Source organism: Galeopterus variegatus, unplaced genomic scaffold (genome assembly GCF_000696425.1).
Source record: "Galeopterus variegatus unplaced genomic scaffold, G_variegatus-3.0.2 Scaffold542, whole genome shotgun sequence".
NCBI classification, from domain to species: Eukaryota; Metazoa; Chordata; class Mammalia; order Dermoptera; family Cynocephalidae; genus Galeopterus; species Galeopterus variegatus.
Genome location: NW_007726653.1, coordinates 36,160 through 56,568, shown reverse-complemented (window position 1 = coordinate 56,568; position 20,409 = coordinate 36,160). Strand labels below are relative to the sequence as shown.

Sequence of the window (20,409 nt, the reverse complement as noted above, 5' to 3'; positions counted from 1 at the left end):
ATAAGCCACAGTCATCCTCTCTGAATTGTGGCTCTCCTGCTTTCCCTGAGGAGCCTTTTCTTACTTCACATGGCACAAAACCATCTGCCATGTGTCAGGGAAAGACTCCAGCATCAATCTACCAGTGAAAGTCCGAGGGAACTTTATATATATTTCTTTGGTTTAATAGAATATGTGTGCATATAATATATATTCACATATATATGCATATTTACATAGAGATAATTTTTCTGTCTTTTATCTATGGATAACTTGGGCATCCCCTGAGGTAGGCATACTTACTTAGGAGAGTCCTAGAAATGACACCAAGAAAGATACTCTAAACAAGGGACTTTCTGAAAATAGGGGCCACATTTATGGTCCTTCTTTTAAATCTCTAACTCTGTAAACACTGGCACTTTCCTGGTGCAGCCCAGGAGATAGGTGCCTTTGCAGTGACTTTATCACCTATCTTGTCTAGGCTTTGCTCACTTAAAAAGCCCCTGTTTGTTTTTTCAAGGTAAGTGCTTCCCATACACTGACTTTTTAAAAGTTTGCTCAGTGCTCCTGAAACTTTATCTGAGTAATTAAACAGAGTAAGGAATGGAATAGCCAACTCTAAATCTATGGGATTTATATTAGAACAAGTTGGGGACAGGTTGAGGCTGGGAAGAAATGGCATTCAAGGAGGAAACTTCTGCCTAGAAAAAAGAAAGCTGGTTGCAACTTTCTGGTGGTCTCAATACTTCAATTGGTTATATGCAGAGGCCTGCAGAATTTTATGTTAGAAAGAGCCTTTCACCTGTATAGAAATTCAACTCAGAAAGCATTTAGTGATCACCTACTATGTACCAAAAACTATGCTGGGCGTTGAGGATACAACAGTCCCTGCCATCAGAGGGCTAGTTGGGGAGAAACACAGAAACAGAGAGTCATCATACAATGTGATAATTTTATGACAGAGAGAGGATCATGGTTTGGTGCAAACACTGAGTGGGGAATGCTTGGCCCATTCGGGCTGCCCATGGAAGGTTTCCCAATGAGATTATACTGGTAGGATAGGCAAAAGGCGGTAGTCAGGATTTGGCATCCCTGGAGGACGTCACCCGCCTCTACCCGAATATCTCCAGAGCCCAGAAGTTGGGGGGCATAGGAGAGGGGGGAGAAAAGAGGGAGCTCAGGATCTCCCTAATGTGTTGAGCCAAAATCTCCACCTTTTACACTTTGGCCCTTGTTCTGCTCTCTAGAAAACAAACAACCTAGAACAAATCTGTTCCCTCTTTTATTTGGAAGCCTTATAAATACTTGAAAATGTTTATCATAAGCCTCTTTTCCTTTATCTGAAAAACCATGTGATTGACTTATTTCTGTAGTCCCCTCTGACTCTAAAATTTCTGTGACTATTTCTCTTTGTTGTCAGCCCTTCTCTATGGTGCATATCCCCAGTTTATTCACCTCTTTCTGAATAGGGCATGGTCACCCTCACTAACTCCTGTTGTCACCTCCTGCTGGAGGGGCTCACATGCACCCACATTGCACATGTCATGTTGAAGACACTGGCACTTTCCTGGTGCAGCCCAGGAGATAGGTGCCTTTGCAGTGACTTTATCACCTATCTTGTCCAGGCTTTGCTCACTTAAAAGCCCCTGTTTGTTTTTTCAAGGTAAGTGCTTCCCATACACTGACTTTTTAAAAAAACTTGAATGGCAGTTTTTATATTTTCCATCTCAGATTTTACTCTTTTATTTTTTGCACAGTTCTTCAGCCTATGAAAATAGATTTATATTTAGTTCATTATAACTATCAATGCTATGGCTGTTTGCAATATTGGCCGGGGCAGGCAGGACCCTGTGGAGCTTCAGTGGAGATTCTCCACTGACACAGCCATCAGCCTGCACGGTCACCATCGGCTGTGAATCACCTAAAGGCACCATCATTAGTCCAATTTCATCACTTTTTCTTCCATAGAAACAAAGTAAGGCTCTGCAAAGCCTTGCTGTTCTCCATGTTTGTAACATGCCAAATCCACCAGCACAGTAACTATATCAAGATAAAGAAAATAAGTTCTGACATCATCTTTGTGGATTCTTTCTAGTGATCATGGTAGCATTTTCTAAATGTACCCCAGATCCTTTGAGGAGGAAATCTGGAATAAATACAATGAAGTAAACCAAATTCCTCACAAAATATATATTTGATAGTCTCTTCTAGACCTTTTGTCAAATTAATTTCAGACTCGTTGGGAGATTTTCCCTACCATCTTTTTTTTTTTTTTTTTTTTTAATCAGGATTATTCACACAGCTTTAGTTTTCTGGCAAGTCACCTGTTTTTAGTAAATTATCAAAGATCCCTGATGAAAACTGTTAGATCACTCTGTAATGAGGTGAGTCTAGGGCTGTGGGCCTGACTCAGGTGACATTATCAAGATTCATACTCTCTCTGCTCTTTCTTTCTGGTAAAGATGCAGTAGAAGGGAGCAGATGTAAGCTACAGCACTAGGTATTTAGCTTACGTGGGAAAAAAGAACATCCCAACACTCAAGCATTGGTAAGTATTAGAATGGGTGAACAATATATGTTGTGAGAGCTCTTCAACAAAGGGGAGATTTTTTGAAAATGGAATAGAGCTCCACAAGTCTCAAATCAATAAGAGGCAAAGGCATGCACAAAATTACTACTCAAGATCCCTTCCAACCCTATTAAATGACAAAGTCATGATTATATCAAATACCACAGTTTTAATTGTGATGATAGTGAAGAAAAGAAAATGAAATGGCCATAAAAATTATCCAATTATCCAAATTATCCAATGGGAGTAGAAATTAAGTAATTGAACATTGGAACTCATCAATTATAGCATTTTGCAATATGTTCTTATATTATTTTGCAAAAAATTAAAAACTACTGAGCAGACTCATTACTCCCAAGTCCTTTTGCTTTTCTAGAAAATTCTTGCAGTATCCCCAAAGGTCTTTATATAGCTATTTAAATAAATATTTTAACTCTTCAGACAGGTTATACATATTTCTCGAACAGAGGGAAGTGCTATGATACCTTTCAAATAATCTGTTTTAGAATTCACCAATCTCATCCTTTTTAAAATTGATTCACAGGAAAGAACTTAACCCTGTATTCAACAAGAATAGTAAATGACTGTGATAATTTAGTTTATTTTCATTTCACAGTGGTAACCAATATCAACACATTATAAATAAAATAGCTCTTCCTATGCAATGAGATGACTCTTCAGCTACAGTATGTCTTTTCCTATCAGTCAGCACTCGTAGGCCAGTAGAGAATATTTAGCTTCTACTTTTCTCATCTTGATAAAAATAATGACATCATAAAACAGAAGGGTGTTCTTTTTGCAATTGACAGCCCATGCATGTCAGTAGCATCTCATCACAATGAAATGCCAAGTTAGTTGGAATGAGATTGAACCTTAATATATGGAACGTATGTAGTGTTGATTAAATATATTATCACCTTTGCTGAGAGGCAGTATTGCTGTGATCAAATGTGCAGAATTTTGAATTAGACTTCCTAGGTTTGAAACCTGTTTCACCAGCTTTACAAATTGTGTGACCTTAGGCAAGTTACTTATGCTCTTGAAGCCTCAGTTTTCACATCTGAGAAATGGGGATGAGATAATATTTCCCAGCCCATACAGTTGTTGTGAGAATTTAATGAGTTAACACCTACAATGTTTTTAGCAAAGTTCCTAGCACTTCATCAGTGCTTAATACATTATAGTCAGTATTGTTGTTGTTATTCACAATACATTCTCTTATATATGTGTGAGTATATTTACTTCCAGATTTTAAACAGTTAAATATCTCATCTTATTCTTCCCCATTGTTTCTCTCCTAATTTGCTAGAGTCATATTAGGAGATCCCTGAGTGTTCAGGAAGAGCACCTGCTGTGGCAACCAAAGACTTCTGCTCTTGCCATTCAGAGGACCTGCCTATGCAGAGAGCAGGTCACACTTCTGTCTGCTGCAGCCTTAGTCCCTCTGTTCACACCCCAGTACCAGATTGCAGATGTGTCTTCTATCCATGAAAAGGCCCCTGGGGAACCAGAGAATTCTAGATAGGTTATCATTATCTTTATACTAAGCAATCTGACAGAGTCAATTAAAATGAAAAAAAAAAAAAAAGAATGACCAAACAAACAAAAATACCATACTAGTGGAAGGCAATGCGTTTTCTTGCAAGGGTAAATTATGCCTGGTGTTTATGTAAGGCCACAAACACACAATTAATTTATTGATCTTGTCAAAGAATACATCATTAATTTAAAAGGTTCATTTGAAGTGAGGAAAACTGAGGGGTTTTTGTTGTTTTGTTTTTTAAGAAGAAAACAGGAAGAGTAAAACTGGTACTTCTCAAATAATAAAAAGAAGGATATCCTCAGAAATTAATTCTTGGAGCAAACTTATTGCTGTAACACTGTGGTTAAGAGCACTGGACTTTGTAGTTGAAAGCTCGGTTCTGCCACCACCAGCTCTGAGGCCACAGGGAAAGCTATCTGACTTGTGCTTTTGTTTCTTCTAGAGCTAGTAGAGGATTAAATAAAGGAAAGTTAGTCAAATGATTAACGCACTGTCTATCCCATAGTAAATGTACAATACAAGGTAAAAGGTCTTTTTCAACATATCACCATCATCATGATTATTATCAGCATCTAAAAAGGATCTGAAGAAAAGGACTGCATGGTGAGATTTCCAACTTTGCAGGTAATAATGAAGAGCTAAGTTAATGGAAATCGACCATAGGAAATGGGAAGAAAAGGAGCAGGTGAGTTTTGATTCAGGCAGGTACAGAATAAAAACATTTGGGGAAGAGGGGCTAAAATCTTCTCTACACATAAATACTGAGGAAGACCCAGAAAATGGGAGAAGCCAATGGAGAGGCCTCCCTGAGAAGAGAGCCCAAGGTGGCTGCTAAACCAGCTCCCATGGGTCAATTTTTGGCAGCAGAATATTAGATTCAGTGAATCTCATCTAGCAGGAAATTCTTGGGCTTTCATTTCCCACTGCATTTTACCCTTTCTAAAGCTCCTTCTCTGATTTCCCTTATTGCTGTGTCTCTAGAGTAGGCAATTGTTAGAACAGAAATATTGCCAATGTATCTCTAAAAGAGGTCATCATATCCTAACATTCCAATTAATTCAGGAGAGTGAGGGCGACAGGTCACCAGAGCCAAGAGGGGAGCTGAGCAGGCCAGGAGCTGAGATGGAGCTAATTGAATGTAAGGAGAAAGCAAAATAGGTTGACTGAAAGCTGAGTGCCCTCTGGGAATTTTGTGTTTCATCTTTCCTTCATTTGGTTCAGGCCCTACTTTCTGGCTTGAACAAATTCTGTCCAAATGGAGTTAAATCACGAAATTCATTCCCTGGCGCAGGTTTTTCTTTTCACAGTCTTGTCTCTATATTAGCAAAATAACCCATGTCCCATGTTATGAGATAAGCGAGAGAAAAACATCTGGGTCTGGGGGTTGTTATGAAGCTGTTCATGCCAGAGGATTTATTTGGAAGGGTGATAAGGATTTGAAGAGACTGGAGGAGGGACAAGGGCATTGCAGGGCTGTTGAGCCCAGGAGGAGGCTGGAGAGGGCAGAGTAAACTCTCAAGGTCAGCAGTAAACAGCTGACTAGCTCATAAAGAAGAGCAAGAGGTAGGGCTGGAAAGCTAGCTTTGCTCATTAGAAGTCATGTAAGCTACAGGTTTGAAAACAAAGCTCTCTCTTAAAAAAAAAAAAAAAAAAAAAAAACCCTGTTGCATGCCAGCCTGTACCCCAGAAAGAAGGTGGAAAGGAAAAACCCAGTGAAAGAGCATTCCTTGAGAAAATAGAAAATACTTAGGGAAGAGAATAATTTAAACTCCAGTAAACATTAAAAACATACAAATCAGACTAATTGAAGGCTCTGGACATCAGTGCTTGGGGGGAATGGTAGGGAGAGTCAGACACGGAGTGTAAAGAGCATGTAGGCCCAGGGAGGGCAGCTTCTGAAGTTGGCCTGTTCTGTTGAGGAGCCTCTTGAAAGTCTCAGGCTTCAGGCTTCCTGACAGACGTGGGCCCTTCAGCCAGTGGTGTTTGGTGATGAGAATGGAGCAAGGGGAAGGGGAGAGAATATAGAAACACCAGATATAGAATCCTGGACATATTTCACATTCTGTTTAGATTCAAATTCCCAAGATACCAGACTTCTGAGCCTCACTGTCTCAATCCTACTCTGCTTCTCTCACCAGGACCCTCGACGCTTTCCACTCTGCAGGTTCCTGGCCTCGGGGCCCCTTCTGGGGTCTTCTGCAGCAAACAGATCCTTTGTAGACTCAGTTTCATAGAAACAAAACAAAAGATAAAATTGAAAGACAAGACAGGCTCATCCTTTCATACTTGTCTTAGTTTTATTCTAATTTCCCTTAGTTTGTAGTAGGCAAGGAAAGGACTGAAAATTGTCGGTTGAGCTTTTTTCAATATATTATCTGATGAAGGACTTATATCCAGAATATATTTAGAACCCTTCATATCTACAATCAAAAGATAATCAGCCAAGTTTCTAAAAGATGGGCAATAGACTCAAAAGGACACTTTATAAAAGTAGATATACAAATGGCCAATAAGCATATGAAAATGTGCTTACCACCCTTAGTCATCAGGGAAATACAGCTTAAAACCATAATGAGATATCACTTCACATCCACTGGCATGGCTAAAATTAAAAAGACTGATAATGCCAAATGATGGTATGGATGTAGGGCAACTGGAAATTTAATATATTGCTTTTGAGAATGTAAAATGTTAAAATCACTTTGAAAAACTCTGACAGTTTCTTATAAAGTTAAACACACACCTGTCCTATGACCCTTCAATTCCACTCATAGATAATTACTTGAGAGCAATGAAAACCTATGTCCACAGAAAGACTTGTATGAGAACTTTCACATGAGCCTTATTCGTAATGAACAAACACTGCAAACAACCCTAAAGCTAGTCAGTGGGAAAATGGATAAACAAATTGTGGTATATCTATACAGTGGAATACTACTCAGCTGTAGCAAGGAATGAACTACTGATAAACACCACAACATGGATGAATCTTAAATACAACAAAATGTTGAACAAAAGAAGCCAGGTGTTAAAAAAAACCCACATGATTTTATTCTCATGAAATCCAAGAACAGACAAAACCACATCTATGATGGTAGAAATGAGAAAGTGGTACCTGGTTGGGGGTTGGGGGTTGGGGGGGCAGGAACTGACTATAAAGGGGCGTGAGTAGACTCCCTAAGGTGATGGAAAGATTCTGTAGTTTGGTTTTGGTGATGGTTAGCTACACGGGCATATAAAATTGTCAAGACTCATAGAACTGAATGTTTCAAGTGTCTATTTTATTATATGTAAATTATACTTCAATTTTTAAAATACAAGGAGAAAGATATTTATAGACATAGTCCTATAAAGACTATAAAGGCCTATTTATCTTATAAATTATTTCTTATAAAATGGCTTATTCTCCTCAGTTTAACCCCTTTCTCTAGTTAGATAATAAAGTACTTTTGAAAGATGGGGCTACAACAAAAACCTGTTTTGCCTGCCAACCTGCTGGTTCCCAGATCCCCCAAGGACTCCCCATGATAAGTAGATACTGGTTTTTCCTGCTGAGCTTAGTGGATCCCTGAGTTGACCTGAGAAGACGTGGGGGCATGAAGTGAAAACCTAGGACAGTGAGGGTGGTATTTTTACAGTTCCCGCATTTCTGTTTCAAAGAGAGCAACTACACTTTCATCTGTTTCTGTTTTGCTTGAAGAAAGGTCTTACTGTTAGACAAAAAGAGGAATCCTGTGACCGAGACAGCAGTCCCCTCTGCAGGACTGCTTGGCTTTTCCATCCTGGTGTGCATGGACCCAGCACAGGACACACGAGTGCCTTTCCAGTAGCCTCCATCTGGTCTTCTATTTCCCTGTGTTCCTGGTGCTGCTCAAGTTTGGTAACTGGGAAGGTTATGCCACATGTTAGCTGGGATGAGACTGGCATAATAAAAACCACTAAGCCAGGTCCCAGGAATATGTGCTTCTAAGCTGCCTGGTTGTACTGCAAATGTGTGAACTGGAGTAAGACTTTCATTTCCTCTCCTTGGAAAAAGAGGATGGCAGTATGAGGGTATTTCAGAAAGTTCATGGAAAATTAGGATTGAAAGATAATGCAAAAATCTTTCCATGGACTTTTTGAAGTACCCTTGTACCCATGCTGTTACCTTCACAGAGCCTTGTGGGGGTAGCATGAGATAAGGGATCTGAAAACCGTGTTTTAAAAAGTATTAATTTTGATTCACATAGATGGCATTATTATCTAAGTCACAACTTCTGAGTTCCTACTCTGTGGATGATTATAGAGGTTGTAAAGGAAGTGTAGAATTTAGTCTCTATTTGCAGAGGACTGAGAGTAGACCAGGTGAAGTCATGTGAGTTAAGGTATAGAGTAATAAACAATTAGCAAGTTCATATTAGGGCACTGTTTCCATTCATTACATGCTTCAGTCTTCATTAGAACTATTAATGCCTTTCAACTGATTATAATCTGCTTGAATTTCTAGAGGTCTGCTATAGATTTACAACCTTGTTTAGTTACTATTTCCACTTATCAGCCTTTGAAATAGAGGGAGAGAATCCTGCACGATGGAACATAGGAACCAGATCAGGACCCCCAGGTTTTATGTACACCAGCTCTTTAACTGATTGTGTAAACTTGAGCCATTCCCTGGGCTTCTCTATTCCACAGTGTTTGTTTGTGAAGTAGACACACTACTTAATTTCCGAGGACATTTCCAGTTATGCAGTTTTTAGAGCCCCAGTTGTGGGATAGTGGACAAAGTCTTTGTTGTCAGTTGAAGAACTGAGCTATGTCAGCTTTGCTTTGCCCCTCTCTAGGAGAGGGGATTTGGGGTAAATCACTCCATCTGTCTATCAGCTTCATCTTCTATAAGTGGACCTGGACATCTCCACCATGCCTGCCTCACAGGGTCATCGTGAGGATCTAATGGGAAGGGGTATGAAAAAATCTTATAAACCATAATTCATGATATAAACATTTGCTGCTGTTTGTTTGCTGTTGCTATAGACACAGAAACAGAAAACAGTTTTAAAGCCATGTATAAGTATATGTGGGTGCATGACAATGTTGCTTAAATATCGTCTAAGGGTCAAAGAGATGTGATGCAGAGACTCATCTGAGGGTTGGGTTGGAATCGGTGGGCATCAACCTAGCAGTCTCTGGTGGACCCAGCGAGCTTGTACTCATGATACTGGTTCCCTCACAGGTGACAGCAGAGTTAGATGCCTGGAATGAAGACTTGCTGCGGCAGATGAATGACTTCAACACGGAGGATCTGACTCTGGCAGAGCAGCGGCTGCAGCGCCACACAGAGCGCAAGCTAGCCATGAACAACATGACCTTTGAGGTCATCCAGCAGGGCCAGGACCTGCACCAGTACATCATGGAGGTCCAGGCCTCAGGTAGGCGATCTCCCTCTTTCTCCTGGCCTGGAGATGATGAAAACAAGAGTGCCAGCTTGCCGCCCGCGAGCACTTCCATTTTGTTTATTCATTGTATCCCCACAGGTGCAAAGAATAGAGATTTTTACCCCCATTTTAAAGAAGAAGCTGAAGCCATGAGAGCTGAAATAGACTGTCCAAGGTTGCCTAGTTAGGCTGTGGTAAAGATGGGAATAGGGCCAGGGTCTTCTGGTGCTATGGGGAGAATGGGAGAACCAATGATGGAAATTAGCACAGATTTTTAAAAAATGGTGGCCTGGACAAACAAATCAAAAGCAGTCAGACATCCATGCAAATTGCATTCTAAAGTGTAGCTGTCTCCTACTCTGCCTCCACTCTCCCCAGCAACCCCCAACACACATTCTCCTGCACTGTCCTTCACTCGCAGGCTGTCTCATCTTCTGCCCATGCTTCTCAGAGTCTTCAATTTTTTATCAGTGGTCTGTGAGTGACTGTAAGCAGTGCTGATAAAAATTTATGGCAAGATCATATAATTTTATAACTTCTCAGAAAAACATGGCTGAATTTCCCATATTTAACTTCTTTTCCTGCTCAAGATTTATTCAAAATTTATCCAACAAACACATGAGCCCTTTCTATTAAACCTACCTCTCTCCAAAACAGCCCTTGATATTAGACCTGGAGAGAGCCATAGTGACCCCGAGTACAACTAGCCTAGAAGAAAAGATGTCACTTTTCTGGCCCAGTACCAGTGGACTGCTGGAACCCAAGTCTCCTACCACCCAACCCGTCCCGTTGCCCTCCCACCAGGTCCTTGTTCGCCCTTGGTCCTTACTCTCCGGGATGAAGCAGACAGGAGCTGAGGCCATCAACTCTTTAAAACACAGTTGGGCCATGTGTCTGCTGATCATGAAGGATGTTAATTAAAATCATGAGATTGTCAAGGGGACCTTAGCAATCATGCTGAACTTTAGGGTACTGTGTTTCTTCTGATGACCTGAAAGAGTAAATACCAGCATTCAAAGGAACTTCACTTCTAACCAAAGGAGGGTCAGTCTAGTAAATTCTGTTCACTTTCGTCAGCATAATCTTACTTGAATTTTCATTCGTGTTGTGACCAGACTGCCTGTGAGAACCAGTCCAGGTTACAGGTATGCAGCCCGTGCTCCACACTGCCCCAGGAAGGCCCACTCACCTTGTAGTCTTTCTGGGGATTTTTTTAAAAATGACAATGCTCTGACCCCATGCCCCGATATTCTGATTAAATTACCGTTGAATGAGACCTGGGCAACAGCAAAAAGCTTCTCAGGAGATTCAACTGTGCTGCCAGGGCTGAGAACCACTGCTTTTTATCATGATAATTAAATCATAACAGCTGTCATCTATGGAATGACCCACTCATGGCTCTGAAAGTGTGGTGTCACACTGAAGAAAGATCAGTAGTGTCAGCATCACCTGAGAACTTGTTTGAAATGCAAGTTCAAGGACCCATTCCTAGAATCTATCATATCAGTTTCTGAGGTGGGGCCCAGCAGTCTGTGCTTCAATAAGCCCTCCAGTTGATTCTGGTACACCTGATCTAGGACCTTGCTACTCAGTGTGGGCACTGGACCAGCTGACTTGGGAACTGGTTAGAAATGCAGAATCACTGGCTTTATGTTAGACTTGTAAATGTGAATCTTCATGTTAACAAAATCTGCAGGTAAATCATATGTATATTAAAGTTTGTGAAGCAGTGCTTCTAGGACACAGACTGTACCTTTTCAGGGCCTTATTAGGGAAAGTGGGAAACTGTAATCCTTTCTCCGTGATTGAGAAACTTATCTGGACTCAGGGTTTAGCCCTAGGACTTACCTGCACAGTGCTCACTGTAGCTGGTTATCCAGAGAAGACTGGAAACCATGAGAGAACGCAGACTCAGTGCCTAGCTAGGAGAGAGGCTGGGCAGAGGAGTGATGCAAGAATGCTCACCCTTCATCCTTCAGAATTGATGTGTCTAGCAGGAGAAAGAGCTGTGTCTACGTGGAAACCTGCAGCACTTGTTACCAGGGTGCTGACATGACCTTGGGTAAGCTAACCTCTGTCCCAAGAGCCAAGTATCCATGGTAACAGAAAGACTGCTGGAAGCTGGCTCTCTCTGAGGACTGCTTGTGACTGGGGGTTGTCTGTGCTTGGTGTCCACCTAAATGATGAGGGCTGAGAGGGTGAAAACACCCCCAGGCGGGTGAGCTGCCTGCCCCCACAATATCCTCTTCTAGAAATGAGCTTTGTCAAAGAGATTTAATCGGCTTCTTCAGCCCTGTCTGCTGAGGCTGGCTGTTGCCTGCTCCTACCACACCTAGCTATGCAGTTGTCAGGCCTTAAAAACTAACACCACCTTAAGTGACATTACAAGTGACGCCATTATGGGCCCACAAGGGTGTATTAATGTGGCAGCCTAAGACGGCGCCAGGAGGAAGTAGGGTGAGGGTGTCTGCGGGAACCTTGCCTTAGCCATTATTGGCCAAATATGCGCTTCCATGCTCGAGGTTGCAATAGCTAGGCATTGAGACAGGATGCATGCTCTCTTGACCTTTAAGCTGATAAGATTATGTAAAAAACCTCCCCTCCCTATCTGCCTATAAAAGCAAGTGCTTGTGTGATAGTAAACGGAACTGCCTCGACAGAACCCCCACCGTCTGAGTGTCCTTTAACCTGGGCTGTTGGGGCCGGTGTGCTCACCTCTCTTCACGGCTCTCTTCCCCTGTCTCCTTCCAAAGGGGACTGGAGGGAAAGAGTAATCCAGGCCGTTTGCTCGCTCACCAGAAGGAATGAGGCTAGTGCTGTACAGGTCGGCCACCGGTGGCAGACTCAACATGCAGTCTGGCTTAACCCATGAGGCTTCAAAGGGCATGAATCCAGGAGTTTCAGGAAAGCTCATTCCATTTGTGGCTGAATGCCTTGTCCTGCAGAGGAGGCATCTAGCTCATCTCTAGGGTTTGAGAAGGGGAGGGCAAAATTACACCAGAGCTGGAGGGTGGGAGTGAGGGATGGACCCATGATGGGCCTTGCCCCCCTGATGGCCAAGAAATGCAGGACTTTGGAGACACAGGACTGAGGCAGTAAATGGCTTGGGCATTCACAATGTTTATCTAATGAGCTATATGTGGACTAAAGGTAAAATAAGTTGTCTTAGACAGTTAGCAAAATTAAGATCTTTGTTGGTATTTAGTCCTCTGTGATAAATTAATTAAGGGCTTATGCTTTGATTTTATAGTAGTAAATGGAGTTTCCATATGCTTATTTTCAAGTTTGAAGTTTATAACATTGAACCAGGTTCTACTAAATCTCTCTGGTGTGCTAACAGTTCTAACCAAAGCAAAAGCCTTTGCTTAAGTCAACATCAACCTTAGGAATAGAAGTAAATAGGAACAGTTTCTTAACTTGCTCATTGTCTTTCCCCACTATGGCATTACCTGTTTGAGCCTCAAGTTGGGAGGTGGTAGGTTTTGCTGGAGAGAGTTCCAGCAAACATTCTGACTTTGGAAGTCTCTTTTCTTTCTGTTTAGACCTTGGTTTCTTCTGTCTAGTGTGGGAAGTGGGCCTTGATTCCTACAGTCCCCTCCAGTTCTCACTTTCCATAATTCAGCCTACTCGCCCTCACTGGCTGTGCCATAGGTCTTCTCTCCAATGAAGTCTGGCCACCTGGCTGTTACCCTTGACATTAGGAGTAAGACAAGAGCTGTGCATCCTATGGATATGTTGCTTTTGTGGTTTAATCAAAGCATCAAGTTCTCTCTTTATGCATGGGGTTTTTTTTGTTTGTTTTTGTTTTGTCTTTTTCGTGACTGGTAAGGGCATCACAACCCTTGGTGTGGTGTCGCCCACACCACGTTCAGCCAGTGAGCGCACCGGCCATTCCTTTATAGGATCCGAACCCGCAGTGGGAGCGTCGCTGCGCTCCCAGCGCCGCACTCTCTCGAGTGCGCCACGGGCTCGGCCCTATGCATGGTTTTTAAGTGAAAAAATTTTGAAGTCTGCGGCTGTGATGCTTAAAATTTACTGTGCCTGAGAAGAACCCAGTTTCAGCATTTGAAAATAAAGTTTTGTGGGGATCACTTTTCTCCTTGAGCATAAAGGTTAGAGTATAAATATAAAAGGAAATCCTGGGTTGAAGTCCCAGGCACCTCATATTACCTGGGTGTCCTTGAGCATGTTGTCCAATCTCTCTAAGCCTCTCCTTCCTCTGAAGAATGGTGATCATACAAATGCCTACCACATAGGGTCATTGTGGGGATGCAATGTGTGACATGTGAGCATGGAAAGGGCTCAATGAAGCTTGACAATTGTTATATTTTATACTCATTTTAGCATAGCTAATCAGGATCCAATTGTGCCAAAATACGAGTATGAAATATAATCAAGAATGAACATCAGTGTGGGTGGAACAGATGTAGGTAAAAATAATGGACCACAAATAATTTTACTTGCACTGAAAAAAGAAAGCAAATGTTAAAGGCCTGTGTTTCTTTAAAGTGGAAGCTACTCTGGGGTCAATAGGAATGTGGACCTGGTGGGCTGAGTGGAGGGGAAGAGAACCTTGATGTAAAATAATAGTTCTCAACCTGGAATATTTAGAATTACCTAGGGAACTTCTTAAAAATACCAGTGTCTGAGCTGCACCCCTCAGGGAGTGTTACTTAATTGGTCAAAAGTGGGCCCAGATTTTTTTTAACTTCCCGGGTGATTTTAAGGTACAGCCGGCTTTGAGAACAGTGATCTAAAAACCTGATTAAAGGACTTTGTAATTTCTGAACTGGGTGTTATACAGAGGGAGTGACACAGAAGTAGGAATGGGGAGGGGAGGAGGGAAGAGAAAAGAAGATGTACTCTATCTGAGGCAGACACAGATATTTAAAGAACACACAAAAAGTTGAAAAACATGTTACAAGTATGAGCAGTATGACCAAAAATGCCTAAGTCTTACCCTAGGTCACAGCCACCTCTCTCTTTGAGGAAATTAAAGTGGTACCCCCAACCTGGCAGCAACAGAAAGCAAACTAACATTTATTCTTATTAGCTGTGGCCTTGAGCCCTGAATAAGCACCAGTGCAGAACATTTTAGTAAATGAGCGTAGCAAAAGGAATATCTCTGTTTCCCCCAGTTGCTGGCCATTGTGCCATCTTATCCAGTGGTTCACAATCTTGGTCCCATGTTGAAATAACTCCAGGAACTTTAAGGCTTAAATGACTGGGTTCCAGCCACGGAGACTCTGATATTACTGGTCTGGGGTATGGCCAGGACATGGTGTTTTTTTTGAATCTAATGTGAACCAGGGTTGATAGCACTGGTCTAATAGCATTTAAATCACCATAGTTTCTAATAATATACACTGAGCAAGTACATAACACTTGACAGTAAGATTTTACATTTACGTTTTGTACAAACCATTCAGTAGTCCCTGTAATCAAAAATGATTCATTACAATTTCTCCAAGGGAAAGGGAGAAGTGGGAAAATGAGTATTTGGAGCCTACTAGATGCCAGGCACTGTATATACTGTATCTCACTTAGTCCTCACAACATCCCTGAGAAGTAGGTTTTGTGATTCCCATGTTACTGATGAGGAAACCCAAACTCAGAGAGGGTAAGGAGCCCAGAGTGTCACTGTTAATAGGTTTCAGAGCATAGATTCAAACCTAAACCTGTTCTTCCCCAAAGCTCTCAGTTGCTTTTCACCACAGCACAGGACTTCAGCTCTTCCCTATTGAGGCCCACTTGTTAATTGCTCAGGCATTTACTGGGTAAAATGAGTGAAGCATTGTGCTAAGACCTACAGAGGCAGAGATGAATAAGACAGACGTGGCCCAGGCATCGGGAAGCCTATGTTTCTGTGAGAACATGGACAAGTTAATAAGGAACCAGCCTCAATGGAAGCATTCTGATGGGGGGATGGGCACAGGACATTGTGGGGCACATCAGAAAGAAACCTCAATACTTTATTTAAAGAGACCGACAAACTATTTCATTACGAATATATTACACTACTGAATGGAAAGAACAAACATGTCTTTTTGCACTTCTGAGAGCCCCTAAGTCAATGATTAGATTGAGAGCAGTCATGTCAACACAGGCAAACTCTTACTATAGATTGACCAATACTTACCAGCGATGGGTTTTGACTGGGACTCACGTCAATGTGTTTGGGGGCAGTGGAAGAGACTGGGGAGTTTCCTATTCTTCTAGGTGCGGGTGCAGTGAGTCTTCATGTTCCTCCCTTTTACTTCATCCACAGCATGATGTATTGTTGGAGAGTGCAGAGGTGCTGTAGGCATTGTCTTCATCCATTTTGTTTCCTGTGTTCATCTCACTTAAAACAACATCAAGCAAGATAGATGAAAATGCAGGGCCTGAGTCTCAGAGAAGGCTGGGAACCTATTGTGGGTGATGTCCTAAGCAGGTAGCTGGCTTCTTTGATGAGTTACCAGGCTTAGAGAGCCCATTTATGTGCAGTATGGCAGGGGTGAGCCATGAGCTTCACACAGAAAGACACTTTGCCCAAGCCCAGAATACTAAACACTAGAAACATGTGCAGAATGAAGATGAGCTGGAATAAATCTGCCCTGTGACTAGACGTGAGGAAGAGCTTTGACTTCTGCAGATGGATCTTGAATTACATTTCCAGAAAGTAAACATAGGGGTTAGAGGTCATCCCACTATGCCAAGCAGAGGTAGACATTTTTGTATTCTGACTCTATATTTCAGTCAGGGAGATGCTCTACCTCATCCCCTTGGTAATTGAAAATAGTAACTAGAGGGAGTTGACTGCCAAAAGAACAAGCAGTTCTTTTCTGTCTCCCACAGATATTTCAGGAGCTGGGACTTGGAATTATGCAACTGACAAAAAATAAACATGAAAAGATACTGAAATTATCACCATGTAACACTAAAAAAAAAGTTTCCACTCTCCCATATTGTCCTTATATAAAACACTATTTTTGCCTCCAGAAATGAATTTCCTTTAGCATATACAGACTTTCCTTACTCCTCCAGCTATATGTTGCAGGTGTGTTGGTGGTGGTGAATTTCTGACGGTATGAGTCAGAGTGATGGGGAAGTCTGCCAAAGGGGATTTACTTTTTTAGGTGGCCATATGTTGAGATTGGTGGGCTCCTTTTGTTTTGATCCCCATGGAAGTAAACTACCCTTTGGTGTGTTATCTGCTGGGCTCTTCTGAGTCTGCACCCCATTGTTAGTTGGGACTCTATTCTTCAGACAGGGTGTCAGCATCAGGACTACAGCTGCATTGCGTCGTAGATTATAGGATGAGGAGCTGGGGAAAGATGTGGACAGAACTAAGAAGCTTAGAGCCAGGTGAAGTCAGAGATCAGAATAGGCAAGCAATCCAGAGTTATAATTTTCCCAAAGCTAAGTATCTGGAGCAAGGCTGAATCAGAAAATGGTAGAAAATCAGAATCAAGAAACAATTTTCATCAAGTCAGCCTGATAGAGACCAGGAGAGCATGAATGTAAGAAGGCAGAAAATTGAAAGTATAAGGTAAGAGTCAGGAATCAGGAAAGCCAGGGAACTAAGGAGCAGTGATCTATATTTATTGTGTATATATGACACAATAAATATGTGTATTTGTCAGATGCTTTACATGCATTATCTCATTTAATCCTCCCAATGGGTTTAGGAGTTAGGTAGCTTATAAGGTAGGTAGGTAGGTAAAATCCTATTTTACATATGAGGAAAATGAAGCTTCTGAGAGCTTAGGTAACTTACCCAAGATCAGGATTCTATTCAGGAATGGTACCAAAGCTAGTACACTTCCCAAGTCATCTTAGAGAGCTAAATAAGGAATCAAATTCAAGTCACTAGCAGACAGAAGGACTTTGATAACTAAGGCAGCCCTTTTGTTGTGTCTCAGAATTTGTTAATGACCCTTCCTGAAGCAGAAATCTATCTGAGGAAGGCTACCTTGAGGCTGCTGGTGAAAATGTACAAATAGAACTGGTGTGGAAAAGAGAGTAGGAATGTGTGTATATGCACTCGTGTATGGGGAGAGGCATATAGAAAAAGTGAAACAAGGAATAGAGCCACTGCTTCTGGTTGGCAGATATTGCCTCAAGGCTCCTATTATAAGGCAGATGGTTGACAGTTTATTAATGCTGGGTGGTACATTCATAAACATTGGGAAGGGACACTTGCCAGTGACTGACTAGGCTTACTAATGGCTTTGAATCAGTAGAAGAATGAGAAAAACCTCCTTGTGTGGGCACAACTTTAATGTGATGGTTTTTCTAAGTGGATTAGCACTCAATATCCCTGTGGTGTTGCTAGGGTATGTTTATTGGATATGTTTGAGAGCTAGCATGTATTTCTAAGAAGTACTTTTTTTTTTTTTTTTTTGTCTTTTTCGTGACCGGTAAGGGGATTGCAACCCTTGATGTGGTGTCGCCCACACCGCGCTCAGCCAGTAAGCGCACCGGCCATCCCTATATAGGATCCGAACCCGCAGCGGGAGCGTCGCTGCGCTCCCAGCGCCGCACTCTCCCAAATGCGCCACGGGCTCGGCCCATAAGAAGTACTTTTTTAGGGGACCTAAATAGTGGACGAATAAAATCGCCACTGCCCAGATAGTCTCATCGGAGTGGATTTACCAACCAATGATAAATTATATCTAACCAGCTAAAAGAGAGTGTATCTTTGGCAGAAGTTCCTGAGACAGGATCTTTTTAATTTTTGTTTTGCATTTTCCAATATGATCCAGAAGCTTGCTGGTGAATATTCTGGGTGTTGGCAAATCCCCCAGCAGGGACTGCCAGGTGCTGTCTTGTCTAGGGATGGAATTCCAGAGAACCACCTCTCTCTCTAATTCCAGTTGATAATAAGGAGTTGATCATCTGTTGAAAAGTAATTCCCAGGCAAAGAATCAGTTAATCTGAAAGAGATGACATAGTTTGAGCATCCCAGACAAGGGCCCGTTATGGTAATCTGTCCAGTTTCACAGAAGGATATGTAGAGGCTGGGAGAGTGCTGATATTGGGTATTTCCAAATTCCAGTTTTCCTATGCATATTAAAGGAAATGCCATCTTCACAGTACTATTTGGTTTTTAATTGTTTACATTTTTTAAAATCAGGAATTGAGTTAATCTGTGAAAAAGACATTGATCTGGCAGCCCAGGTGCAAGAGCTACTGGAGTTTCTCCATGAGAAGCAGCATGAATTGGAGCTCAATGCGGAACAGACCCACAAGCGGCTAGAGCAGTGCCTCCAATTGCGACACCTCCAGGCTGAGGTCAAACAGGTGAGCCCGGCCCTTCCACCTCCAGCCCAGACTACTCAGCCACCTGAGCCTAGCCTGGGACTTGCCTCTGCTGTGAGTGTACAGAGCCACAGGTGTACCTCTTCAAGAAGCCAGAACTTAGAGAATAGGTAAGTTAAGGACTAGTTTTATTAGTTTCTGAAAGCTCAGCTGCTATAACAAATAGACCCAGTGGTACAGTGGCTCAAACTACAAATGCATTATTTGTCTCCCATATAACAATCTAAGGAGAGCATATTAGAGCTTTTCCAAATTGTCCTCAGTCACTGAGTCTATTCTCTTTCTATTCTCAGTTCTGTCATGCAGTCCATGGGAAGTACAGATCCTTTATCAACAAACATATTCAGCCTTTAGAGCCAGGTTGATTAATTTGGGGCACCTGTGTGCCTAGTAAGCGCCTGACACATAGTTGATAGTCAATAAGTGAAAGCAATTACTGTCATAATTTCCCAATGTGTGTGTGGTTCTTATAGGAAAATTTTCTAGATGTATTAAAGTTGATTTAAAAAAAAAGGCATTCATTATATTAGGCATTTTATCAAAGGACATACCCAGATCTCTGGGAATCTCTAGGAACATACACACAATGGTCAATGTCACATTTTAAAAATATTACATAATTATATTATGAACAGACTAAGTGGTGATTATCATAAGCCTAATGAATGGGGATTTATTTGAAGAAGTAAAAATGTAATAATAGTTCTATTTCTTGAGTGTTATGGGACTGTTACACACACCTTGATCAATGCTCACAACTGCTCTCTGAAGTAGATATTATTTCCATCTTACAGATGAGGCTGCTGAAGCTTAGAAAGGTCACCAGGCAATGGTCACACTGAGGAAAGAACACACCACCACCCTCCACAGGTGTAGGAGGGCTTCCCGGCAGAGTGGGCACCACACCACTTCAGTGGTCGCTCCTTTCTGCTCCACACTCTCCCAAGCAATCCTAATGCCTTGCTTCCTCTAGGCAGAGTCCCACCCACACTATGCTAAGCAGAGAAACATCTTCCTCTTTTAAACAGTTTTTTCTTATGTACAGTGGCTGCTGGAGCTTTTAGATTTAAGTCTATTAATTTAGTATGAGGGACAAAAATGACATATTTAACTATTGCTTGATCCCTTATATTAGGGGTATTTCTTGCTAATGCCTATGTCTTCATTTTTATATTGTTACTTATTATAATGGGCAAAATGATCCTCTCCACTCCCCTTCTCTTCCAGTGAACGCCCTGCCAGAGCCCATATACATGCTGTGCTAAAGATTTATATTCAGCACAGATGAAATCACTGAGCCCTGGGCAAGCCAGATCACAGTGCTGCCATCCAGGTTGTTTTCTGCTTGATTACACTGGGATCACACCTCAATCTCCAGAGAGAAATGTTATTTATGGAGATGTGGTGGAAATCCTAGCAGGCCCATAGCAGTAATAAGTATACAAATTCTGAAATTTAGTAGTACTTTCTTTTCATATCAGAAGTATTTTCTCATTTATGATCTCTTTTTAAAAAAACCGGCCCATGGGGAAAAGTGGTGTTATGCTTACTTTACAAAGGAGAAAACTTAGGTACCACAGGATTAGTGCTCCCAGGGGCCTCTA

General features: G+C 41.7%; 1 protein-coding gene across 1 annotated transcript in view; it reads left to right on the top strand.

The window, feature by feature from the left end:
* The window catches only part of LOC103588259 (kalirin), a gene marked incomplete at its 3' end in the record, with an annotated part of 440,967 nt that overhangs the window by 385,744 nt on the left and 34,814 nt on the right, over positions 1 to 20,409 (top strand). The window contains exons 14-15 of the mRNA XM_008569903.1: positions 9,301 to 9,496; positions 18,621 to 18,787. Coding sequence (XP_008568125.1) covers positions 9,301 to 9,496; positions 18,621 to 18,787 — 363 coding nt within the window. The remainder of the gene's footprint in view (positions 1 to 9,300; positions 9,497 to 18,620; positions 18,788 to 20,409) is intronic.